At 45.1% G+C, this 21,020-nt stretch overlaps 1 protein-coding gene across 4 annotated transcripts in view; it reads right to left on the reverse strand.

Annotated features, from left to right (window-relative positions):
- The window catches only part of LOC122934737 (oocyte zinc finger protein XlCOF22-like), a 676,648-nt gene extending 655,848 nt beyond the window's left edge, over positions 1 to 20,800 (reverse strand). For 2 of the 4 annotated variants that reach the window (XM_044290411.1, XM_044290409.1), the window contains exons 1-4: positions 20,763 to 20,800; positions 15,354 to 15,494; positions 15,074 to 15,241; positions 14,867 to 14,990 (exon numbers count right to left, since the gene is read on the reverse strand). In XM_044290411.1, coding sequence (XP_044146346.1) covers positions 14,867 to 14,990; positions 15,074 to 15,241; positions 15,354 to 15,461 — 400 coding nt within the window. In that variant the 5' untranslated portion in view covers positions 15,462 to 15,494; positions 20,763 to 20,800. Of the gene's footprint in view, positions 1 to 841; positions 3,649 to 4,917; positions 4,976 to 13,709; positions 13,808 to 14,866; positions 14,991 to 15,073; positions 15,242 to 15,353; positions 15,495 to 20,762 lie in introns of those variants that run through there. The other 2 variants (XR_006388679.1, XM_044290410.1) reach the window with 2 other exon arrangements.
- Positions 20,801 to 21,020: the final 220 nt, after the last annotated feature.

The following is a 21,020-nucleotide window of genomic DNA, read 5'->3' on the forward strand; positions in this document are numbered from 1 at the left end:
TCTCTCCAAGATCTCCGACAGTATTTAGAACGTGTTCACCATAACATTTGCCGGCATGTAGAGGTATTGTATGTTACTCACTGTTTGTATTCAGTAGATGAAGGAAGCGGTGCCAGCCGTGGCGTCCCACCCACGTGGTCTTTGGCACTTGGCGTCTTACCTCCGCGATTTTATGTCTGTAGTGAATAAAAGTAGAAATATCAGATGTTGGGTCCCAATCTCAATAAAAGTTTCACCGGTTGTTGGTGTCACTGTAGTGACTCTGGATGTAGATTTGGAATCTTGTAGGTCTCGGGCAAGAGGAAAATATGGCGAAGAACTTCTTCTGTTTAAATTTCCAATCGAAATCTGATTCTCTGTATCCCGAAGAGTAGAGGTATTAGCGATATTAGTAATAACTCGTTTAGTAGAGGTTTTATTCAGATAGAGACAACACTCTTGGGCTATCTATTTAAAAATGAATATTCTGATAGTAGGGGTCTCCTCATCTTCAGCTCTATCAAAATTTCAAGTAGCAACTGATAAATCACATCCAGCACAAGTATTTGTGACTGTCATCTGTTATGGCCATGATGACACCGCATTTAGCAGCAATCAACACATTAGGAGGGTTTATAGTGTATGCTCAGTTCAATGTCGGACAGGGGTGCCTGGGGTCCACCGTACGGATACATTCAAATATTACCTGCTCACACAGCAGCAAGATGCTACCAGATGCTTGAATATGGGGGTCCCTGCAGCAACTATGAGAAGGTAGGTCCTGGGGAAAAGAGGATACTGGCTAGCTTTATATGAACATAGGCTGGTTGAGGTGCTGTACATTAAATATATGTATGTAGTGCAGCAAGTCTACTGTGTTATACAAGGGGTGGGAGACTAGGGGTCCACCTTGCTCAGGGGCCCACCGGTGTAAATTCACCTATAATCCCTGTGGGCCAGTCCGAGCCTGGCTCAGTTCACTTCAGGACCACATACAGCATCCCCGCTGGCTGCATTTTCTTTAGTCCAGACATTATAGGATCAATATTGCCCATAGAGTTCCTTTTTACCGTTTTGCAAGTATGCTGTCTGATTGATGGTGGAAGGGGGTTTAATCACATTCAAAGATGTTCATGATACCCTCCCTCTGGAGCCATGTACAGTTAACAGGGAGAGAGTAGCAATGTCTCTCCTTCTGCAGTCTGTCAGTACTGGACACGCTATCGATCAAATTCAAGCATGTCTCCTCTGAAATCTGTTTCCAGATCTCTTCTACACGTTCTAAATGTCAGTGAATACTGGTCGACTCACATTCCTGAGGATGGGTCATTAATATAGGAAACCGGACAACCGTTTTAAGTTATACAGAAGACATGATTAGGCAGCAGGTCTCACAATGAAGCTCCACATCTCTCACTTGTCTTACAATCTAAACATTACAATGGCTTCTCTTCTAAGTGAATTCTCTCATGTTTAGCAAGACTTGATTTCTGAATAAAAGGCTTCCCACATAAATATGGCTTCTCATATGTGTTGCGAGTTCTGTGATGTCGAAAAACACTTGCTTGACAGGTGAAACATTTCCCACATTCTGAACATGAAAATGGCTTCTCCGTTGTGTGAGTTCTCTGATGTCTAACTAGAATTGCTTTATAGCAAAAGATTTACCGCATTCAAGAAATGAAAATGGCTTCTCTCCTTTTTTCACATTATGAGCATTAAAATGGATTCCCTCTTGTGTGACTTCTTAGATGTTTTATAAGCACTGATTTCACACCAAAACACTTCCCACATTCAGAACACATAAATGACTTCTCTCCTGTGTGACTTCTCTGATGTCTAACAAGATGTGATTTCTGAACAAAATATTTCCCACATTCAAGACATGAAAATGGCTTCTCCCCTGTGTGACTTCTTAGATGACAGTTAAGACTTGATCTCACCGTAAAATACTTCCCACATTCAAGACACATAAATGGCTTCTCTTCTATTTCAGTTATCTGATGTGCTCCTATGTGAGTTCTCTAAAGTGTAACAAAATATGATTTCAGACCAAAGAACTTTTCACATTCAAGACATGAAAATAGCTTCTCCACTGTATAGGTTCTCTGATGCCGAAAAAAACTTGTTTGAGTCTTAAAGCATTTCCCACATTGTGAACATGAAAATGGATTCTCCTCTAAGTGGAGTCTTTCATCTTCCTCAACATGAAGATGAAAATGGCTTCTCTCTCTCATATATGACTTCTTACATGTTTTATAAGCATGGATTTTGCACCAAAATACTTACCACATTCAAGACACATAAATGGCTTCTCCCCTGTGTGAGTTCTGTAATGTCTAACAAGATGTGATTTTTGACTAAAACATTTCCCACATTCTGAACATGAAAATGGCTTCACCCCTGTGTGAATTCTTTGATGTCGTATAAGAAATGACTTCACACGAAAACACTTCCCACATTCTGAACATGAAAATGGCTTCTCCCCTGTGTGAGTTCTCTGATGTTTAACAAGATCTGATTCTTGACTAAAACATTTCCCACATTCTGAACATGAAAATGGCTTCTCTCCTGTGTGAGTTCTCTGATGCTTAGTAAAATTATATTGACTGTTAAAGCCTTTCCCACATTCAGGACATGAATACAGCTTCTCTCCTGTGTGAGTTCTGTGATGGGCAACAAGATTTGATTTCCGACTAAAGCACTTTCCACATTCAAGACATGAAAATGACTTCTCCCCTGTGTGAGTTGTCTGATGAGCAACAAGACCTGATTTCCAACTAAAGCACTTTCCACATTCAAGACATGAAAATGAATTCTCCCCTGTGTGAGTTCTCTGATGGGCAACAAGACTTGATTTCCGACTAAAGCAATTTCCACATTCAAGACATGAAAATGGCTTCTTGCCTGTATGAGTTCTCTGATGTCCAACAAGACACATTTTTAGACTAAAAGATTTCCCACATTCTGGGCATGAATATGGCTTCTCCCCTGTGTGAGTTCTCTGATGTCTAACAAGACACATTTTTAGACTAAAAGATTTCCCACATTCTGGGCATGAATATGGCTTCTCCCCTGTGTGAGTTCTCTGATGCTGAATACAAGTTGATTGATTGATAAAGCCTTTCCCACATTCAGGACATGAATATGGATTCTCCCTTGTGTGAGTTATCTGATGCCTAACTAGAATAGATTTCATGCTAAAAGATTTTCCACATTCAAGACATGAAAATGGCTTCTCTCCTGTATGAGTTCTCTGATGCTTAGAAAAATTATATTGACTGTTAAAGCCTTTCCCACATTCAGGACATGAAAACAGCTTCTCTCCTGTGTGAGTTCTCTGATGGGCAACAAGATTAGATTTTCGATTAAAGCACTTTCCACATGTCAAGCATGAAAATGACCCATTATCTCTATTACATTTCTTTTTCAAAAGGTTCTCACTAGAAAAAATGTTCCCACATTTCTGTTTACTTCTTGTTTGACTAATCAGTAATTGCTTGGATGAAGGTTTCTTGTGACCAGCGGTATCAGTGGATAGATCTCTGCTGTGAAGGACTGAGGGTATATTAGGAGTTATTGAATCATCTTGTGTGGTATTGTTATCTTCTGCTTTATGATTGGAAGATAAATGGAGATGTCCATAGGAGTCGCTCATCCCGTCTTCCACTGGAAAATTAAACAAAATTATATTATTTTTCGCAGCTTTATTGAGACAATTGCAAGCCAGGAAATGTGATCACTACCATCTTCAATAACCTGTAGCATCCCCTGCATAAACACACTGATATAAAATAGTCCCCACCACATATTGGTGCAACGTTTCATTCTAAAACCACTGGTTGACTTGTTTCAGGATTGAGGGATCTCCTATCACTGGCTATTCCCTTTGCCCTTTTTGTCAGATATAGGTTAGGCTCATCTATTCTGAGACCCAGGATTCCTTCATGATCTACCTCCTGTGATCTTGGCTGCCTGGCCCTCCTTGGCAACTTCCTTCTTATCTGGATCCCATCAGTCTAGAAATCATTTGGTCTCCTCGGATCTGCAAAACTGCCCTCCCCCACCTTCCCCTGCTACCCTGCTGGGCTTCCTGCAACATCTCCTGTAATGCTGGCCTATACTGAACAAAGACTAGTTTAGTAAAAGTACTTTACACATTTTTTTGCAGAGCCTCCCTCTTGTCTAAAATGTTCACCTATTTTAAATTGCCCTTGATCGGTCTTTAGGTAACTGCTACCTTGTCCTTATCATTGATGGTCTTGTGATATGGAAACCAGTTTTTTAAAATTACAAGTACTTTCATCTCAGCAGGTTTGGTTTGGTTTTATCAGCTTTTACCAGCTAATTTGCAAGTGTCCTCCTCCCCTTATTTCTCTTATCATCATTAGATTTCTTCACTTTTGCAGGTATTTTTTCAACGGCTATTTACCCTTCATTTTTAGGACCAGGCTCTAATCTGACTGAATGCTTACATCCTGTACTACTGACCTCCCCTGCAAGGTGGGAACCTGTCTGAGAGGGCATATGGACAACCAGAGCACTCTGACTCGAGAAGGACCCCATGGGTCCACATAATACAGGTTCTTTGGCCTATCGTATCATGTGACCTTTATTCTGATTTGGCATTTACCCTCCAATCATTTTTGTGTTTGTGATTGAATCTATTCACTTTGTGTCACATTTTACCGGTGCCCATGAAGATCAAGGGATACTATGGCTGTGAAGGTTCTCATTTATCCAGGTCATGGTATATATCTGTAAAGTACGTCCAGTTGCCTTGATTTATTATTTACAGATATAAAGGGATATTATGGCATTAAATTAATTATTAATATTAATTGTATCATTAATGATGATGAAGAGGAGGTTTCTCAGAACTTCCTATCAATTGTCCCATTAATAAAGACATTTACAAGATTGATGAAAGGCTCTTACCTTTCACAGACACTGAGATGGGTTTTTCAAGTCCTCTCGTCGTTTCACCAGAACTTTCCTGCAAGATGAAAGACATGAGAAAAATATACCCCGCTGCTAGTTTTTCTTATCTCCAGGCAAAAATGAAACACTTCTACAAGACATTAATTAGGCTACTTTCACACCAGCGGTTTTGCTGTATCCATCATGGATTAGCAAAAAAAGTTTCTGTCATTATAATACAACCGTCTGCATCTGGATCCGTTTGTATTATCTGTAAAATAGCCATGACGGATCCGTCATAAACACCATTGGAAGTCAATGGGGGACAGATCAGTTTTCTATTGTGTCCAAAACGGATCCATCCCCATTGACTTACATTGTGAGCCATGACGGATCCATCTTGCTCCACACCACATGGCGGACAGAAAAACGCTGCTTGCAGAGTTATTCTGTCTGCGATGGGGATGCAAATAAACGGAGCGGAATGCATTCTGGTGCACTTCGTTTCGTTCAGTCCCCATTGACAATGAATGGGGACAAAATGGAAGCGTTTTCCCCCACTATTGAGATCCTATGACGGATCTCAATAGCGGAAAGGGAAAACACTGAAGTGAAAGTCGCCTTAGAGATGAGCGAATTTCTTGAAATTTGTTTTGGGTCCAATTCAAACAAATCACTCCAAGAATTCGATTTGGGTCTGAATCGATTCTACCTCAATTACAAGTGCTCCGATTGGCCTGAGATCTGGTATATCACACTCTAAGATCTCCTAGGACACATATTATTTCTCTTGTGTTTCTTTCTTATTTTCTTCTCTCCCCTCACCCTTTTAAGCCCTTTAACGTTAAATAATGTCAGAATGACACTGATATGTATAGCTCTGGGTATTTGGGCAATATGGGACAGCTATTAGAATGTTTTACATTTTAAAAAGCATAACACATTCAATGGCAAAATGTATTTTTAACCCTTTAACACATTTGGACGCATTATTGACAGTGTTAAGAAGCAGCCTGCTTAAAAAAACACTGTGCCGTCTCATGTGTCATACTTTTTTAAATTAAAAACAATCCAATAATTGTCCCGTATTGGAGGCAGATGCCTTCCCAAAAATTCTCCTTTTTTTGGGAGCAGCAGTGCAATGAGAAACCTCACAAAAAAGGCAGGCAATGTGCAGCCATTTAGGGGTAGTAGTAATGGCACCAGGCGGAGCAGCAGCTGCAGTACAGTATGGAACACCATGAACAGGCAGGCAGTCACATCACTGGCTGATCATAAATACCCAGCAATGGCAGATCTATTCATTGTCATCTGCTGGAAATGAGTGAAAATCCTCAAGGATCCATGTGCCTGAATTATTTTGACAAAGCTAATGTTTTGCAAACGCGTAGGACAATTTTGCCTGCTTGGGCGGGAAAATGCCACCCGCCATGAGGAAAACCCTCCCTGAGATGACACAAGAAGCTGGAAAACATAGTACTGTGATAGCAAACTTGGCCATTTCCAGCCACTATTCCATTCTGCATTCCCAGAAGTCCATAGGGTCAGGGAACAGGGTGTGTGCCAGAGAAAAGGCATCGTCCAGGTACAACTGAACCTAGCTGTTCAGACAGTGCATGTCCGTTTACTGTATCGGGTTGGGGCAGCAGCTTTTGCTACTTGTTATAGCAGAGACACCAGGAGAGTGGTGACTTGGTTTTAATAAAGAAATGGAACTGCACTGCAATTACCACAACTAAGTGGTACGGCAGCAACTGCACTACCAGCAACTTGGCCACGTGGGAGTTCACTTTGCACACAAGCTAATTGATGGTTGCGAATAGATTTCCCATGGTCGCACATTCTGTTATGGATGTCTCATGATGGAACAGAAGACAAGGAGGAGGCGTATGAGCAGGAGAAGAAGAAGCTAATGATGATGATAAGGTCACTGTACTGCTTGTGGAAGTGGCCTGGCTGTCACAAAGAAGACTGGGAGAAAGAGGACAGACTTTATTGAATGCTGGCCAGTTCTATTTTCCCACTGGATTCGGTGATGCCGTCTCATGTGCTGCAATACAGCTCTGTTGCCAATGCTTGTGTTTGAATGTCAATGACATATTTTAATCCTGCAGATCAGTTTTGTGTGTTGGCCTTGTGGAGAAAAACAGCCATACATGAGTTGCTCGCATAGAGCTAGCAGCAGCCAAACTTGTTTTCAGTGGCATCACCAGTTCCTGAGCTCATCAAAACAGAAGTAGATCTGGCTCCGGCCATACATTGCCTCCACTCTTTATTGCAGCCACGCCATCACCCTTCTCCTCTGATGCCGCCTCTTCCTCAGCACACAGATCCCGCTCCCATGTCCTGTCCAACACAAAATCATCATCATAGTCCTAACCCTTCCCGTCACTTTTATCAGAAAGTGATATGTCATCGTGGCATCCTTGCTCCCCCCCCCCCACCGATTCCCTGTTTTGACCCAAGTCACACTGTCGCCAAAGCTACTATTGCTTTTACTGCCCCAGTGAAACAGAGCACTGCCAGCCCGGTAGACTGTCACCAGTTCCTCGTTAGATATAAGACCGGTCCTTTAACGGGATTATATCAGGTCAGGAACCAACCCGGGTAGAGTATGACATAATGTCGAATGTCGAAACACGGACATGGGGATTTGTATATACACACACAGATATATACAATGGTCAGATGTACAAATACAGATGGTACTATCAGTTAGCTGTGATGGTGAATGCTGTAGCTACACGGGAGGCAGTGACATAAGAAGGTTTTCCAAGGTTCCTCCAAATACATTACACGACGTGACCCCCTTCAGAGAAGGACAAAGGCCTGTGCCCTGCGTGGGCATTTTAACCCTTAGGCGATCACGCCCTCCCTCCCCTGGTAGGATTCCACTCTCTCTCCCTGGTAGCCAAAAATCCATAAAACCTATTCTCACTCATCGCTCCTTACTGGATGGTCATAGGGAGATGGTTCTGGTACCAACGGATCCGCCTGGACCATTGGAGCATGTGGAGACCAAGCACAGCATTGGTATTTGGTTCCAATTAGGAGTTCCCCATATCTCCCCGTCTCTGCATCAGACAAGCAAGCACGAAGACCGGGAGAATGTCCATCTCGGGCCCAGGGTTGCAGAGACGTAAACGGTCTATTTATAATATGTACGTTTAGTTCATAATTTCTAACTGCCGGTTCCATGATGTCTACAGAGTTTCTCTTTTTTGACCGGCTCAGCCCCCACAGGTATTCATCCTGCCAGAGACGCAAAGCTGCCAGTGTGGCCGAGTGCGGTGTGAAATGTAAACAAGTGGTCTGATTTGAAGCAGGGCCACCTGTGGAGCCTGATTTCCTCTGCCCAACTACCCCTCACTCTCAGCAGATGGCAGGCATTAAATCATCACTCTGCATGTTCCTCACCAGTGATGGCCAGTTCGCAGTGTTCGCCGACGAACACATGCGATCTGCCATCTTTATTCCCAAGTCCGGCGATGCAGAGGTAAGTCCTTACGTCCGATAAAGGCTGTTCTTGGAACTGCCTGCTTCGGTGACCGCATGTGCTTCAGAGCGGCTCGCGGCGCAGGCACAAGTAAGGACTTACCTCTGCATCCCTGGACTTGGGAATAAAGATGGCAGATCGCATGTGTTCGTCGGCGAACACTGCGAACTGGCCATCACTGTTCCTCACAGCCGGCCTCTACATAACTTCGGCGGATCCACCGCCTGTCTAAATCTATGTCACCTCCCTTGCTGATGTAGATTTAGACCATTTTCTACACCTAAAACAGGCATAGAAAATGACACATGAGACGGACCAAAAAGTGGCGTATATCTGTTAGTAAATGAACCCCTGTGTGCTTCACATTAATAGTAATTAACCCCTTCATGTCCCTCACATGTACCCCACCATGTTGCCCAGTATGTGAACAGTAAGTTGATGAGGTTACTACTAATGTGAGGCATATGGTTTATGAACTTAAACTTCCATGTGCCAATCATGTTCCTCACATAATGGGCAGTTGATATTCTGCACACAAAAAAATAAATAAAAATACACTAAAAAATACACATTAACCTCATGTTGTGTATTTTTTGTGTTTTGTGTTGCATCAAATGGTTTAGAGTATTGCAATACTTTTACTTGGTATCATACTATCACGGCCTTTGGTTTGCACTATGACAATGTTGCCACACTTGCGGTTGCCCGCGGCAACGTGTTGCTGTGAAAGCATGTGGTGGCAGTGTCTCGGCCTTCTGGGCGATTGCCGTGACCTGGTTGTCACGTATGCTGTTGCTGGTGGTAACGTGTGGTTTGGTATGCTTGTGTGTGTACTTCCCCTTTAAGTGGCTTCCTTCCTCTGTCTGGTGTTGGAAGGGTTAACTCCCTTCCTAGTGTTTTGTGAACACTGGGTTTGTGTGTGTGGGTTTGGCTGCTTGGACTATTTAGCCTCTGCTGGATGCCTGAAGCTCAGTTGTTCCTCCAGGCTTGGTGTGTGCTGGTGGTTCACTGTTCCTGGCTTTTCCCATCTGTCCAGTGAGGTCCACCCTTGTGGTCATTGTTGTTATTATGGTGTCTTCTTCCATTCTTATCTTTTGGTTTGTGTGGGTTATGTTCAGGGTGTTGTATGTCTTGTGTTGTGTTACATGGCTGGTTATGTTTAGTGTCCAGCATGTTTGCTAGACTTTCCCCTGTCTCATGTTTATTGCAGCTATGGATGTCCTGGGCTCCTGTGTAGTTGTGGTTTGTGCTGTGCCCTTTAATGTTAGTGTGGACAGCAGCACTTGTGCACGGGTTCCAGTCAGTGTGTCTGTGGCAGGTAAGTGTGTTACTGGTTTCACTTACCTGCCATCTCCTTATAGCTGTATGTGTTCCCCTCTCCTTGCAGCCTGGCCTCAGATAGACTCCTGTTCCTCCATGACTGGGATGAACAGGTAGTCTTTTCCCAGCTCCTTGGCGAGGGATTACCAGGGTGACTCAGGGTCTCTAGGAATCCAGAGTATGAGCTGTCCTACCATCGGGGTCTGCTCATACGGTGAGAAGTCAGTGAGAGGATTAGGGACGCTGTAGGAGGTGACCTGCTCCCTTACTACTCCTTTTGGCCAGGCCAATACCCTTTTACCTTTTGACACCGCATGGTAGGGTGTTCACGCCACTCCCCACCGTGACACATACTCTAGTCTGCTAGTAGAAAAAAAAAGGTTGCCTTATTTGTGCCAGTAAAAAAATGGGTCCTCTTATATATACTCACATATGTTTTGGTAATTAACTGACAAAGCTGCAATTAAACATCCCTCCCCTTTTACAAAAACACCACACACTGGTATTGACAATATACTGTACATATCAATGCAGTAAAGCACGCTGAATAAACGCGTAGATTGATGCAGTACAACACGTTAAATAACTGGTATATTGACGCAGTAGTATAATGCATTATATTAAACTGCACAGTATAATGATGCTATACAATACATTATATTAAACCTTTATACTGAGGCCCTCAAATGCGAATTACAATCAGTAGTTAAAATGAAACTATTTGGCAATTAACAGAGGTACATATAAACGTGCCCTGCTATGAACACACTGGTAAATGTGCTGAACGGCTTAACCCCTTTCTGACACAGAGATTTTCATTTTTTACTCCCTGCCTTCCTGGAGCCATAACTTCTTTATGTTTTGCTCACAGAGCCACATGAGGGCTTGTTTTTTGTGTAAGAAGTTGTACTTTCTAGTGGCACTATTTAATATTGAATATGATGTAGTGGGAAGCTAGAAAACTAATTATAGAAACACTAATTAGTACAGGAGGAGCAGGGAGCGGTGAATACAGCTCTCCCCGTGCTAGCTCTGTACTCCCCGCTTCTTGGCCTTCTTCTGCAGGCTCTGCGCGCTGTGCTGTGACCTGCGCACAGCGTGAGGATGTCGGCGTACTTTGTGACCTCACACTGTGCAACGTCGGTCTACAGCACAGCAGGAAGAGCACTGAATCTCAGAGAGGTGTCCGGAACAGGAGAGGTGAGTTGATTTTTTATTTTTCTAAATGAGGACTGATTAACTTGGAGGTTTTATTAAAATGGGGGTGTCACGACCATGGTCATGGTCGTGACTCCTTGGGACCCGCATGCATTTGCCCGTGGTCTGGTATTGTTGTCAACCACAGGTGAGGGCTAGTATCTTGCCTCACGTGTGGTTGCCGCTGGCATCTTGTGGTTGTTGGGCAGTGGAGCAGCCTGAGCTGGTTGCTGGGCGGCTCGCTATGCATGCGGTTGTCTTTGGCAATGTGTGTTTATGTGTGCACTTTCCATGTCTGGTGTGCACGGGGTTTATTGTGTGTATTCCCCTTTTAGTTGCTGTCTTCCCTTCCCTGGTGTGTGAAGGGTTAATTCCCTTCCTAGTCTGTGAGCTCTGGGTGCGTGGGTGTGGCTACATGGGCTATTTAGCCTCAGTTGAGACCTGAGTTCTGAGGGGTACTCCAGCCTTGTAGTAAGCTGGAGGCACTCTCCTGGTCCCATATACAATCTGCCAGTGAGGGCCACCCTTGTGGTCATAAATTGTGATACTATATGTTTATGTGATGTTAAGTTTATGTGTATGTGGTGTCCGTTATTATTGCAGCTATGGTTCTGGGTCCCTGTGTATTTGTGTGCTGTGTCCTTTTATGTTTGTGTGTGGACAGCCAGCACTTGTGTCCAGGGATCCAGTCAGTGTGTCTGTGGCAGGTAGAGGTGGAAGTCTTTCACTCTCCTGCCATATCCATAGTCTGTTTATGGTGACATCCCATTGCAGCTCGGCCAGTTTTAGACTCCTGTTTCTCCGCATCCAGGAGGAACAGGTGGTCTACCCAGCTCCTAGTTCAGGGATCGGTGGAGGCTGAGTAGGGATCCGAGGTTCCTGAGCATGGGCCCTCCTACCTTCAAGGTCGGCTCATGCAGCTAGGAGTTAGGGTCGGATTAGGGATGCGTTAGGAGGTGACCTGCTCCCTAATTCTGTCGCCCTGGCCGAGCAGCCACTAACATCTCATGGCATCACACGGCTGAGGGTTTTCCCCATCCTCAGCCGTGACAGGGGGTCTGATTTGAGGTCTGAATGGGTGTGTTAGTAACATGGTGTCTGATCTGATGCTTGATTGGGGGTCTTATAAACATTGGGGGTCTGAGCTGATGTCTGATAAAAAACATTATTACTCTTGTTTTCCTTCGTTACAACCTAGGTGCATCTTAGAAGTCAAATACTGCAGTTTTTCAAGTTTTTTAGTACTGAAAAAGAAAATGTAAATCTTAAAAAATAACTTTCCTTTCATCTCCATATTCTGACCCCCATAACATTTTCAGTTATGTCTACGGAGCTGTGTAAGAGCTAATTTTTTGCGGGACGATCTGTAGTTTTTATTGATATCATTTTGTGGTATGTTTTTTTTTCTCATTACACAATTCGCCGTAAGGGATCAATATTTTTAGCTTTTAAAAGTAGAGGTGTTATCGGATGCAGCGATGCCTATATGATGTCTATATTTTTTGTTATTTACTTTTTATTTCAATAAAAATGGGGGGGGGGGGCGATTAGAATTTTTGCAACTTGTAAAAAAAATATATATTTTTTTTTTAGCCCCCAACATGCAATCATTTATATTAAGTATTGGAATTTTAGCCATTATAGAATATAAAGATCAGTACATTTCAATACATGCTGCCACCTGCATTGGAATATACATGTAATAGTCCTAAAAGCCTTCTACAGCTTCAGGCCTATTACTACTATCGGACGCCTTCCCTGATTTCAGCCATGGAAAAGTGTTCCTGCCCAGAAAGTGTGTGCTTCTGGGGTTTTTTACCTCTCAGATGCCGCGGTCACATTTGAACACAGCATCTGAGGTTATTAATGTCTGTGAACTGCATTATCACTGATCACAGACATTAGCCCCGTATGTCTGCTGTATGGAACTGCAAGCACCCGGCGGCTTAGACGCTTGTTCCGTAGCAGACACCATCTATAGAGACCCGACATCCGCCGTATAGCGTTAAAGGGGACAGTTTAGGGGCGATTTTGTTGCTGACAAGTTCCATTTAATTACAACTAATACAATATTTTATGACACCAGAAACCATTTGCAAACAACAATAACATGAAATACAGAGTACAGTATACTCCACTGCTGCTGGGGGAGGTCAGTAGATGGAGAGTACAGTATACTCCACTGCTGCTGGGGGAGGTCAGTAGATGGAGAGTACAGTATACTCCACTGCTGCTGGGGGAGGTCAGTAGACGGAGCGTACAGTATACTCCGCTGCTGGGGGAGGTCAGTAGATGGAGAGTACAGTATACTCCACTGCTGCTGGGGGAGGTCAGTAGACGGAGAGTACAGTATACTCCACTGCTGCTGGGGGAGGTCAGTAGACGGAGAGTACAGTATACTCCACTGCTGCTGGGGGAGGTCAGTAGACGGAGAGTACAGTATACTCCACTGCTGCTGGGGGAGGTCAGTAGATGGAGAGTACAGTATACTCCACTGCTGCTGGGGGAGGTCAGTAGATGGAGAGTACAGTATACTCCACTGCTGCTGGGGGAGGTCAGTAGACGGAGAGTACAGTATACTCCACTGCTGCTGGGGGAGGTCAGTAGATGGAGAGTACAGTATACTCCACTGCTGCTGGGGGAGGTCAGTAGATGGAGAGTACAGTATACTCCACTGCTGCTGGGGGAGGTCAGTAGATGGAGAGTACAGTATACTCCACTGCTGCTGGGGGAGGTCAGTAGAAAGCTCCATTACATCAGTCTATAGAGGATTTGTAGAAACCTCAGCTTCACCTACCTGATGATCCAGTGAGATATTTGGTTTCTCCTCTGGACAGTCCTGGGAATACTGAGGACTGGGACATCTCTCTGGTGGATTTCTCTGACTGGATCCATCTGTAGGAAAAACACACGGTGACTGAAAACATTGTCTATATCCAACGATGAGTGAATCTGTGATGCCGGCCGGTCCGTGGCTGCGGACATCCCCTTGTTCCTTGAAGGCCGTTGGAGCTCTTACCCAATTCCCTGCTCCAGTGGTCCATACCTGTTGACATTTCATTGTTCTGTCCACAGCGTGCTGATCTGTGGCCAGCTCTTGGCCTGCAGTGGCTTTGCCCGCCTGTAGGGCATATGCTTCCTCTGGTTTTTAAAGGGCCAGCATGTGTGGACCTAATCTGTCCACTCTATGGGAAGCCTCCCTGGGATATTTAAGGCACCCTCCCCTGTGGAATGGTTCCTGAGTAAGAGGTTAGGGTTGCTAGTTTCCTATCAAGGAGCTCCACTCTTGAGTTCAGTTGCACATTTACACTGCAGGCTCGCAGCGCAGCACCCGTCCTGAACTTCCAGCACTGCCAGTGTCGCATAGCTTTATATTGATTTATGATGCTATGTAACCCTTAGAGGTCTGGAACTGTAAGCGTTACATAGAGTCATAAATCAGTATAATGTGACCCCGGCAGTGCTGGGAGGTCAGGACGGGTGCTGCGCTGCGAGTCCGGGGCGTGACACTTGCTCGTCTGAAAGCGGCCTCACCTCTGCCTATTAACTGGATTTAACTTATTGCTGCCTGACCTGACCTCTGCCTGTTTCCAGTACTGACCCTGTGCTGCCTACTCTGATCTTTGCACTGTTTACTGCATTACACAAACGCTCCCTGTCTTTGCTTGTCTTGTGGCTGCAGTTCTGACTGATCCCTTGGTGCTTTTCATTGGTATCTCTTGATCCCAGTGGGTCAGCAGCCACTGAACAGAGACTGCTTCCAAAGGTAGTGGCCTGGTGGTTCCCCTGCAGTGATGTCCATATGGATTAAAGGGTAAAGACCGGGGGAAGGGGGGGTAATCTAGCTGCACCTTTAGCGGTAGCCCCAGCCAAATCTGTGGCACAGCACATCTACATCCGCACTCTGATTTAAAACTGTTCTCTCCTCTACAGTCATGGAAGGTCTCCTCTTACCCGGTGATGTGAGAGACTGGTGATTCTCCATCATGATGTCCTTGTACAGATCCTTGTGTCCTTCTAAATACTCCCACTCCTCCATGGAGAAATAGACAGCGACATCCTGACACCTTATAGGAACCTGACAACACAAGGACACAGTCATTACCAGACCCCTCCCTTGGCGTTATTGTATAATGTCCCAGCATTCCCAGCAGCGCTCACCTCTCCGCTCAGCAGCTCAGTGATCCTGGTGGTAAGTTCTAGGATCTTCTGCTTATGTATCAGGGAATGAGCAGGAGGCTTGGTGATGGGGCTCTGGGTCCTACTCCATCCTCCTGACACACGGGGTGTCACACACTCACCAGACGACTTCTTCACTACCTTGTAATTCTGTGTATGGGGAGACGCCGATCACTACAGAGATTCTAAGAATCCTTCACCTTTCCAGACATTTCCCTAGTTTATTACTAGAGATAAGAGTGATGTCATGTGAGACTCTCACCTCTCCGGTTATCAAGGAGATGATCTCCAGGGTGAGGTCTAATATCCTTGCAGCCATGTGGTCTCTGTCCTTCTCCATCCTTGGTGGGTCCTTGATGGAAATCACCATTGGCTCTAAAAAGAAGTCCTGCACCTAAGGAACCTGAGGGAAAGAAGGAGGATTGGGAGCAAAATCACATCTTACATGAACTAAAGTGTCTCACAAATTAGGAATGACAAAAGTCCACCAATATTGTACACCGGAGGTGACTTAGCTATTGAGGCGTCTTATAGATACCAGACTGGTGACCATAATAAATCAGTCAGCCGGCCTCCTGCTATACAGTGAATACAGTGTAAGGCCTAGATCACACAAACGTTTTTTTTGCGAGTGTACGGCCCGTTTTTTGTGTTCCGTATACAGTCCGTTCCGTTGAAAGATAGAACATGTCCTATTATTGCCCGCAAATCACGTTCCGTGGCTCCATTCAAGTCAATGGGTCCGCAAAAAAAACAGAATGCATCCGTATGTCTTCCGTTTCCGTTCCATTTTTTCTGAACCATCTATTGAAAATGTTATGGCCATCCCAATTTTTTCTATGTCATTGCTGTATACTGTACATGGCATACGGAAAAACAGAACGGAAAAACGGGAAGGAAACGGAAACACAACGGAACTCAAAAACGGAACAACGGATCCGTGAAAAAAAGACCGCAAAAAACAATAAAAGCCATACATTCGTGTGAACTAGGCCTTACACAGGATACACATCGCAGTCTACCACATACAGCAGACAGAGCTCATCTTATTTTTACTGTAAATGTCTTTATTAATGGGATGACTGATAGGAAGGTCACAGACACTTGATCTGACATGCTTTCTGCAGCCTGAGAGAATTTGAAAGTTTTCCAATGTAATGACTCACATTTGGTCTCAGGACTGTGTTTAAAGTGAACCTGAGTTTTCAAAAAAGGTTTGGATAATGGCAGTGCGTCTTTGTACAGTCTGAGAAGGAACGGTTATGTTTGGGCTTACCTTAAGTTTATTTTCAGCCATATTATCTCGATGCATTTCACTCAGAAGCAGGGGGGGGGTCTCCCTTCTACAGGTACTGTACGCAGTGACCTCACTTCCCTTACTTTCCACTATGTTTTTTTTCTAAGAATCTCAGAAAGCTGATAAAGAGGGATAAATCACACTTACAGAAAGGCAGGCGGCTCCTGTGAGTTTTCGGGAGAGCGCTGCCGTTGCCTCCTCTGTTTTTTTTTTATATTTATATTATTATTATTATATCTTTTGTAATTATTTTACATCTATAAGAGATTGCTTAAAGTTTCCCACATCCATCCTCCTCCAGGTACCTTATTCTATCCTGTTGGCGCCCTTCTCCCCTCCCCCCCTCTCTTAGTTTCACCCTCAGGGTATCCTACTAAACTCCTATTTTTTATTTACTTATTTTTTTATTGACATGAATATCTGACCGGTGGGGGTCCGACAGCTGATCAGCTGTTTATAGAGGAGGCTGTGCCCCATGCGAGCCCTGCTTCCTCTGTATTACGCTGCCCATCGTCTCCCCTGTAGCGCGGTGTAGTGCGATTACAATTACTTGCTTCATCCAAGTTTATGGAGCGAGTTCTAGTAATTATACTGCTCCTCCGAGACAACGGGCAGTCTAATGAAGAGGAAGTGACACTCACATGGAGCGCTGCCTCCTCTTCATACAGCTGATTGGCGGGGGGCCGGGGGTCGGACCTTCACAGATCTGATACTGATGACCTATCCTGAGGAAAGGTCTTCAATATAAAACCCCTGCACAACCCCTTTAAAGGGAACCTTTATGCTGACGTCACTGAGGGCAGCATAAAATAGTGACAGAAATGCTGATCTTAGCGGTGTGTCACTCATGAGCTAAAAGTAAGTGGTTGCTGAGAACCAGCATCATAATCATTGCAGCCCAGGCCTGGAAAAGAGTCAAATCTACCTGAGAAGAGTCCTGGTTATTCATAATCTCCTGCTCTCCCCACCTGCTGATGATTGGCAGGTCTCTCCTAGAGAGAAAGGGAGAAAACTAGATAGAAGCCGGTCAAGCATCAGCAGGAGAGCAGGAATTTATGAATAACCAGGACTCTTCCCACGTGGCCGGGACTCTTTTCCAGGCCCAGTCTGCAATGATTGTGATGTTGGTTCTCGGCAACCACTTACTTTTAACTTTAAAATGACAGACGCTGAAATCAACTCACCTGTCTCTACTTTATTCTGCCGTTAGTATGGGCAGCACAAAGTTGATGACCGGTTCCCTTTAAGATGGAAATGTCAACTCATACATTATATTCTCCCTCTCATGAAGGCAACGTTATTTTAAGGGGACAGCACTATCATGACGGGGAACTTAAAGGGGCAGCACTATTGTGAGGGGGCACTACTAAGGGGACAGCATTATTATGAGGGGGCACTACTTAGGGGACAGCACTATTGTGAGGGGGCATTACTATGGGGACAGCACTATTGTGAGGGAGAAATACTAAGGGGACAGCACTATTGTGAGGGGGCACTAAGGGGACAGCACTATTGTGACGGGGCACTAAGGGGACAGAACTATTGTGAGGGGGCACTACTAAGGGGAAAGCGCTATTGTGAGGGGGCACTACTAAGGGGACAGCACTATTGTGAGGGGGCAATAAGGGGACAGCATTATTATGAGGGGGCACTACTTAGGGGACAGCACTATTGTGAGGGGGCATTACTATGGGGACAGCACTATTGTGAGGGGGCACTACTAAGGGGACAGCACTATTGTGAGGGGGTACTACTAAGGGGACAGCACTATTGTGAGGGGGCACTACTAAGGGGACAGCACTATTGTGAGGGGGCACTACTAAGGGGACAGCACTATTGTGAGGGGGTACTACTAAGGGGACAGCACTATTGTGAGGAGGCACTACTAAGGGACAGCACTATTGTGAGGGGGAAATACTAAGGGGACAGCACTATTTTGAGGGGGCACTACTAAGGGGACAGCACTATTGTGAGGGGGAACTACTAAGGGGACAGCACTATTGTGAGGGGGAACTACTAAGGGGACAGCACTATTGTGAGGGGGAACTACTAAGGGGACAGCACTATTGTGAGGGGACAGCACTATTGTGAGGAGGCACTACTAAGGGACAGCACTATTGTGAGGGGGAAATACTAAGGGGACAGCACTATTTTGAGGGGGCACTACTAAGGGGACAGCACTATTGTGAAGGGCACTACAAAGGGGACAGCACTATTGTGAGGGGGCACTACTAAGGGGACAGCACTATTGTGAGGGGGCACTACTAAGGGGACAGCACTATTGTGAGGGGGCACTACTAAGGGGGCAGCACTATTGTGAGGGGGCACATGTTTTTATCCATCATTAATCAACATAAATGTTGATAAAAAACAAAAAGCCCCATTCCGTCTACACGACGACCTTTGTTGCGGAACATAGTTTGTACTTCTAGTCTATGGTGTCGCACTGTGACATTACGGTTGCCACCTTTCCCGACAAAACATACCGGCCAAGTAAAGCCACATCCCACAAGGTGTTAAGTCGCTATGTCATAATGTGGCTCCCAGTCATAGTAATGCCCCCATTAGCGCCCCCCAGAATGAATCCTACCCCATTTAGTGCCCCCAGTAACAGTAATGCCCCACCAGAATTATCGATGCCCCCATTAGTGCCCCTGTAGCGTTATACTACCCTACCTCGTGAGATTTCCCTACCTCCTGACTTCCTGTCGCACTGCTAATGACGTGAGGAGGCGTTCCTGAGATTTTCCATAAACTGTCGGTTTGCGCAGATCGTCAAAACTCAGGAACGCCTCCTCACGTCATTAGCAGTGCGACGGGAAGTCAGGAGGTAGGGAAATCTCACGAAGTAAGGTAATGTAACGCTACACACCCAATAATAATTCCCCAATTAGTGCCCCCCAGAATTAATAATGCTCCCATTTGGGCGCCCCAGAATTAATAGTGCCCCCAATAATATTAGTGCCCCTCAGGATTACTAATGCTTCCTTCTCTTCTATGTGCAAAAAAAAAGATGCTTTCCAGCATGATGACGTCCGGCCGGTCCTGTCCTGAGCTACCAGTGAGCAGCGAGTGTTCACAGCAGAGGCAGTAAATTACCGGCTTGGCCGATGAGATACCGGCCGGGGGGCAACCCTACTGGTCATCAGTGTGCGGTAGGTGGGGGCTCGTCTCTATCAGGACCCCACTAAGGGCTCATGCACACGACAGTGTGCCGGCCGTTCCGTGCATTGGAGACCGCAATTTGCGGTCCCTAATGCATGGCAACATCCGTGTGGCTGTAGTAGACAGATCCAGACTAGTGTTCTACCGAGCACCCTGGAAGTCAAAGAGAGAACCCCAGGTAGAGTGTGTCTGGTTCACAAAAAAAGGTTAGAAATTTATGGAAACCCAATCAAAATGGTTTGGAAACAGCATTAAGAGGATAGCTGGATGCGTCTTGGACTTCTATTATCTATGACATACAATAGACAACCACACAAAGGCCAGGTATGTGTAAGCCATCAATCTATCCATGAGACAGATAACAGCCAGCATACCTTACAATCCTTACAATGGCAGCCTTGTGCACTATGAGATATTCCAATCCAGCTCTCATCTGACTGAGAACCAGTAAGCCTCAAAGTCACTTCAGATTTGTTGGATGGCTTTGGTGGACCTGCACACCTAGATCAATATCATTAGGGAGACAAAAAGTTTTCTGATTGTCCTAACATAATATTCAATAACCTTTCTATTCGGTTTTGTCGTGTAAAAACTCATTTGCATAAACATGGGCATATGGGAAAGACATGCAAATGAGCAGAATCTGCCTTGTTTTTCAGCTGAAAAACCATTTGCATGGAAAATTCACAATCTACACTACTTGTCTTATGACAAGAGTAATAGTATTGTCATAAGACTATGAAACCAATTAATGGCGCAGTTTATGAATCAACGGTCGTGTGCATGAGCCCTAATCCTGAGAATGAAGGGGCTGCAGAGCTGCTTTACTGCTGAATCCCCTCCACAGTCCCTGCTCATTAGAGCTCCGGCCTCCGCTGTGCAGGGACAGTGAGGAGAGGACACAGCGCTGCAGCCCCTTCATCTAGAAGAGGTTGTCCCCACCGATCACACACTGACTCCATATCCTAGTGATATCACAGAACATTGTGTGATGGAAGACCCCTCTAATCCAGGAGAGCAGCCCCTCTTACAGGGGTCTGGGGGTCTCCTAATATTCCAGGGGGGGAGCAGACATGTCTGAGGAGAACTCCCCTCCTGTGAGCAGAGACTCTCTATGGCCGGTGCTGCCCCCTGCTGGCTGGACCTGCTATATATCACCTATAGAACCGCTCCATTCTAATAAACCCAGAACCAAGACCAATAACTGACCTGCAGATCTCACCTCCTGGGGCTGCAGGACCTGCGATGACGTCACACTGGTCACATGACAGGAAGTGCTGAACTGTGAAAAACCTCCACTGCTTTACTCCTCCCCTCATGTGACTGATCACATGACCATGACATCATCAAAGGTCCTGAAGTCACTAGGATATTATATCGGTAGTATCTACACTGGTTGTGACTTAATCCTCTCCTCCATAAGGACCTGGTCCTCACCAGTGATAGGAGATGGCCGACTCTAGAGGA

The sequence above is a fragment of the Bufo gargarizans genome, chromosome 4 (genome assembly GCF_014858855.1).
Source record: "Bufo gargarizans isolate SCDJY-AF-19 chromosome 4, ASM1485885v1, whole genome shotgun sequence".
NCBI classification, from domain to species: Eukaryota; Metazoa; Chordata; class Amphibia; order Anura; family Bufonidae; genus Bufo; species Bufo gargarizans.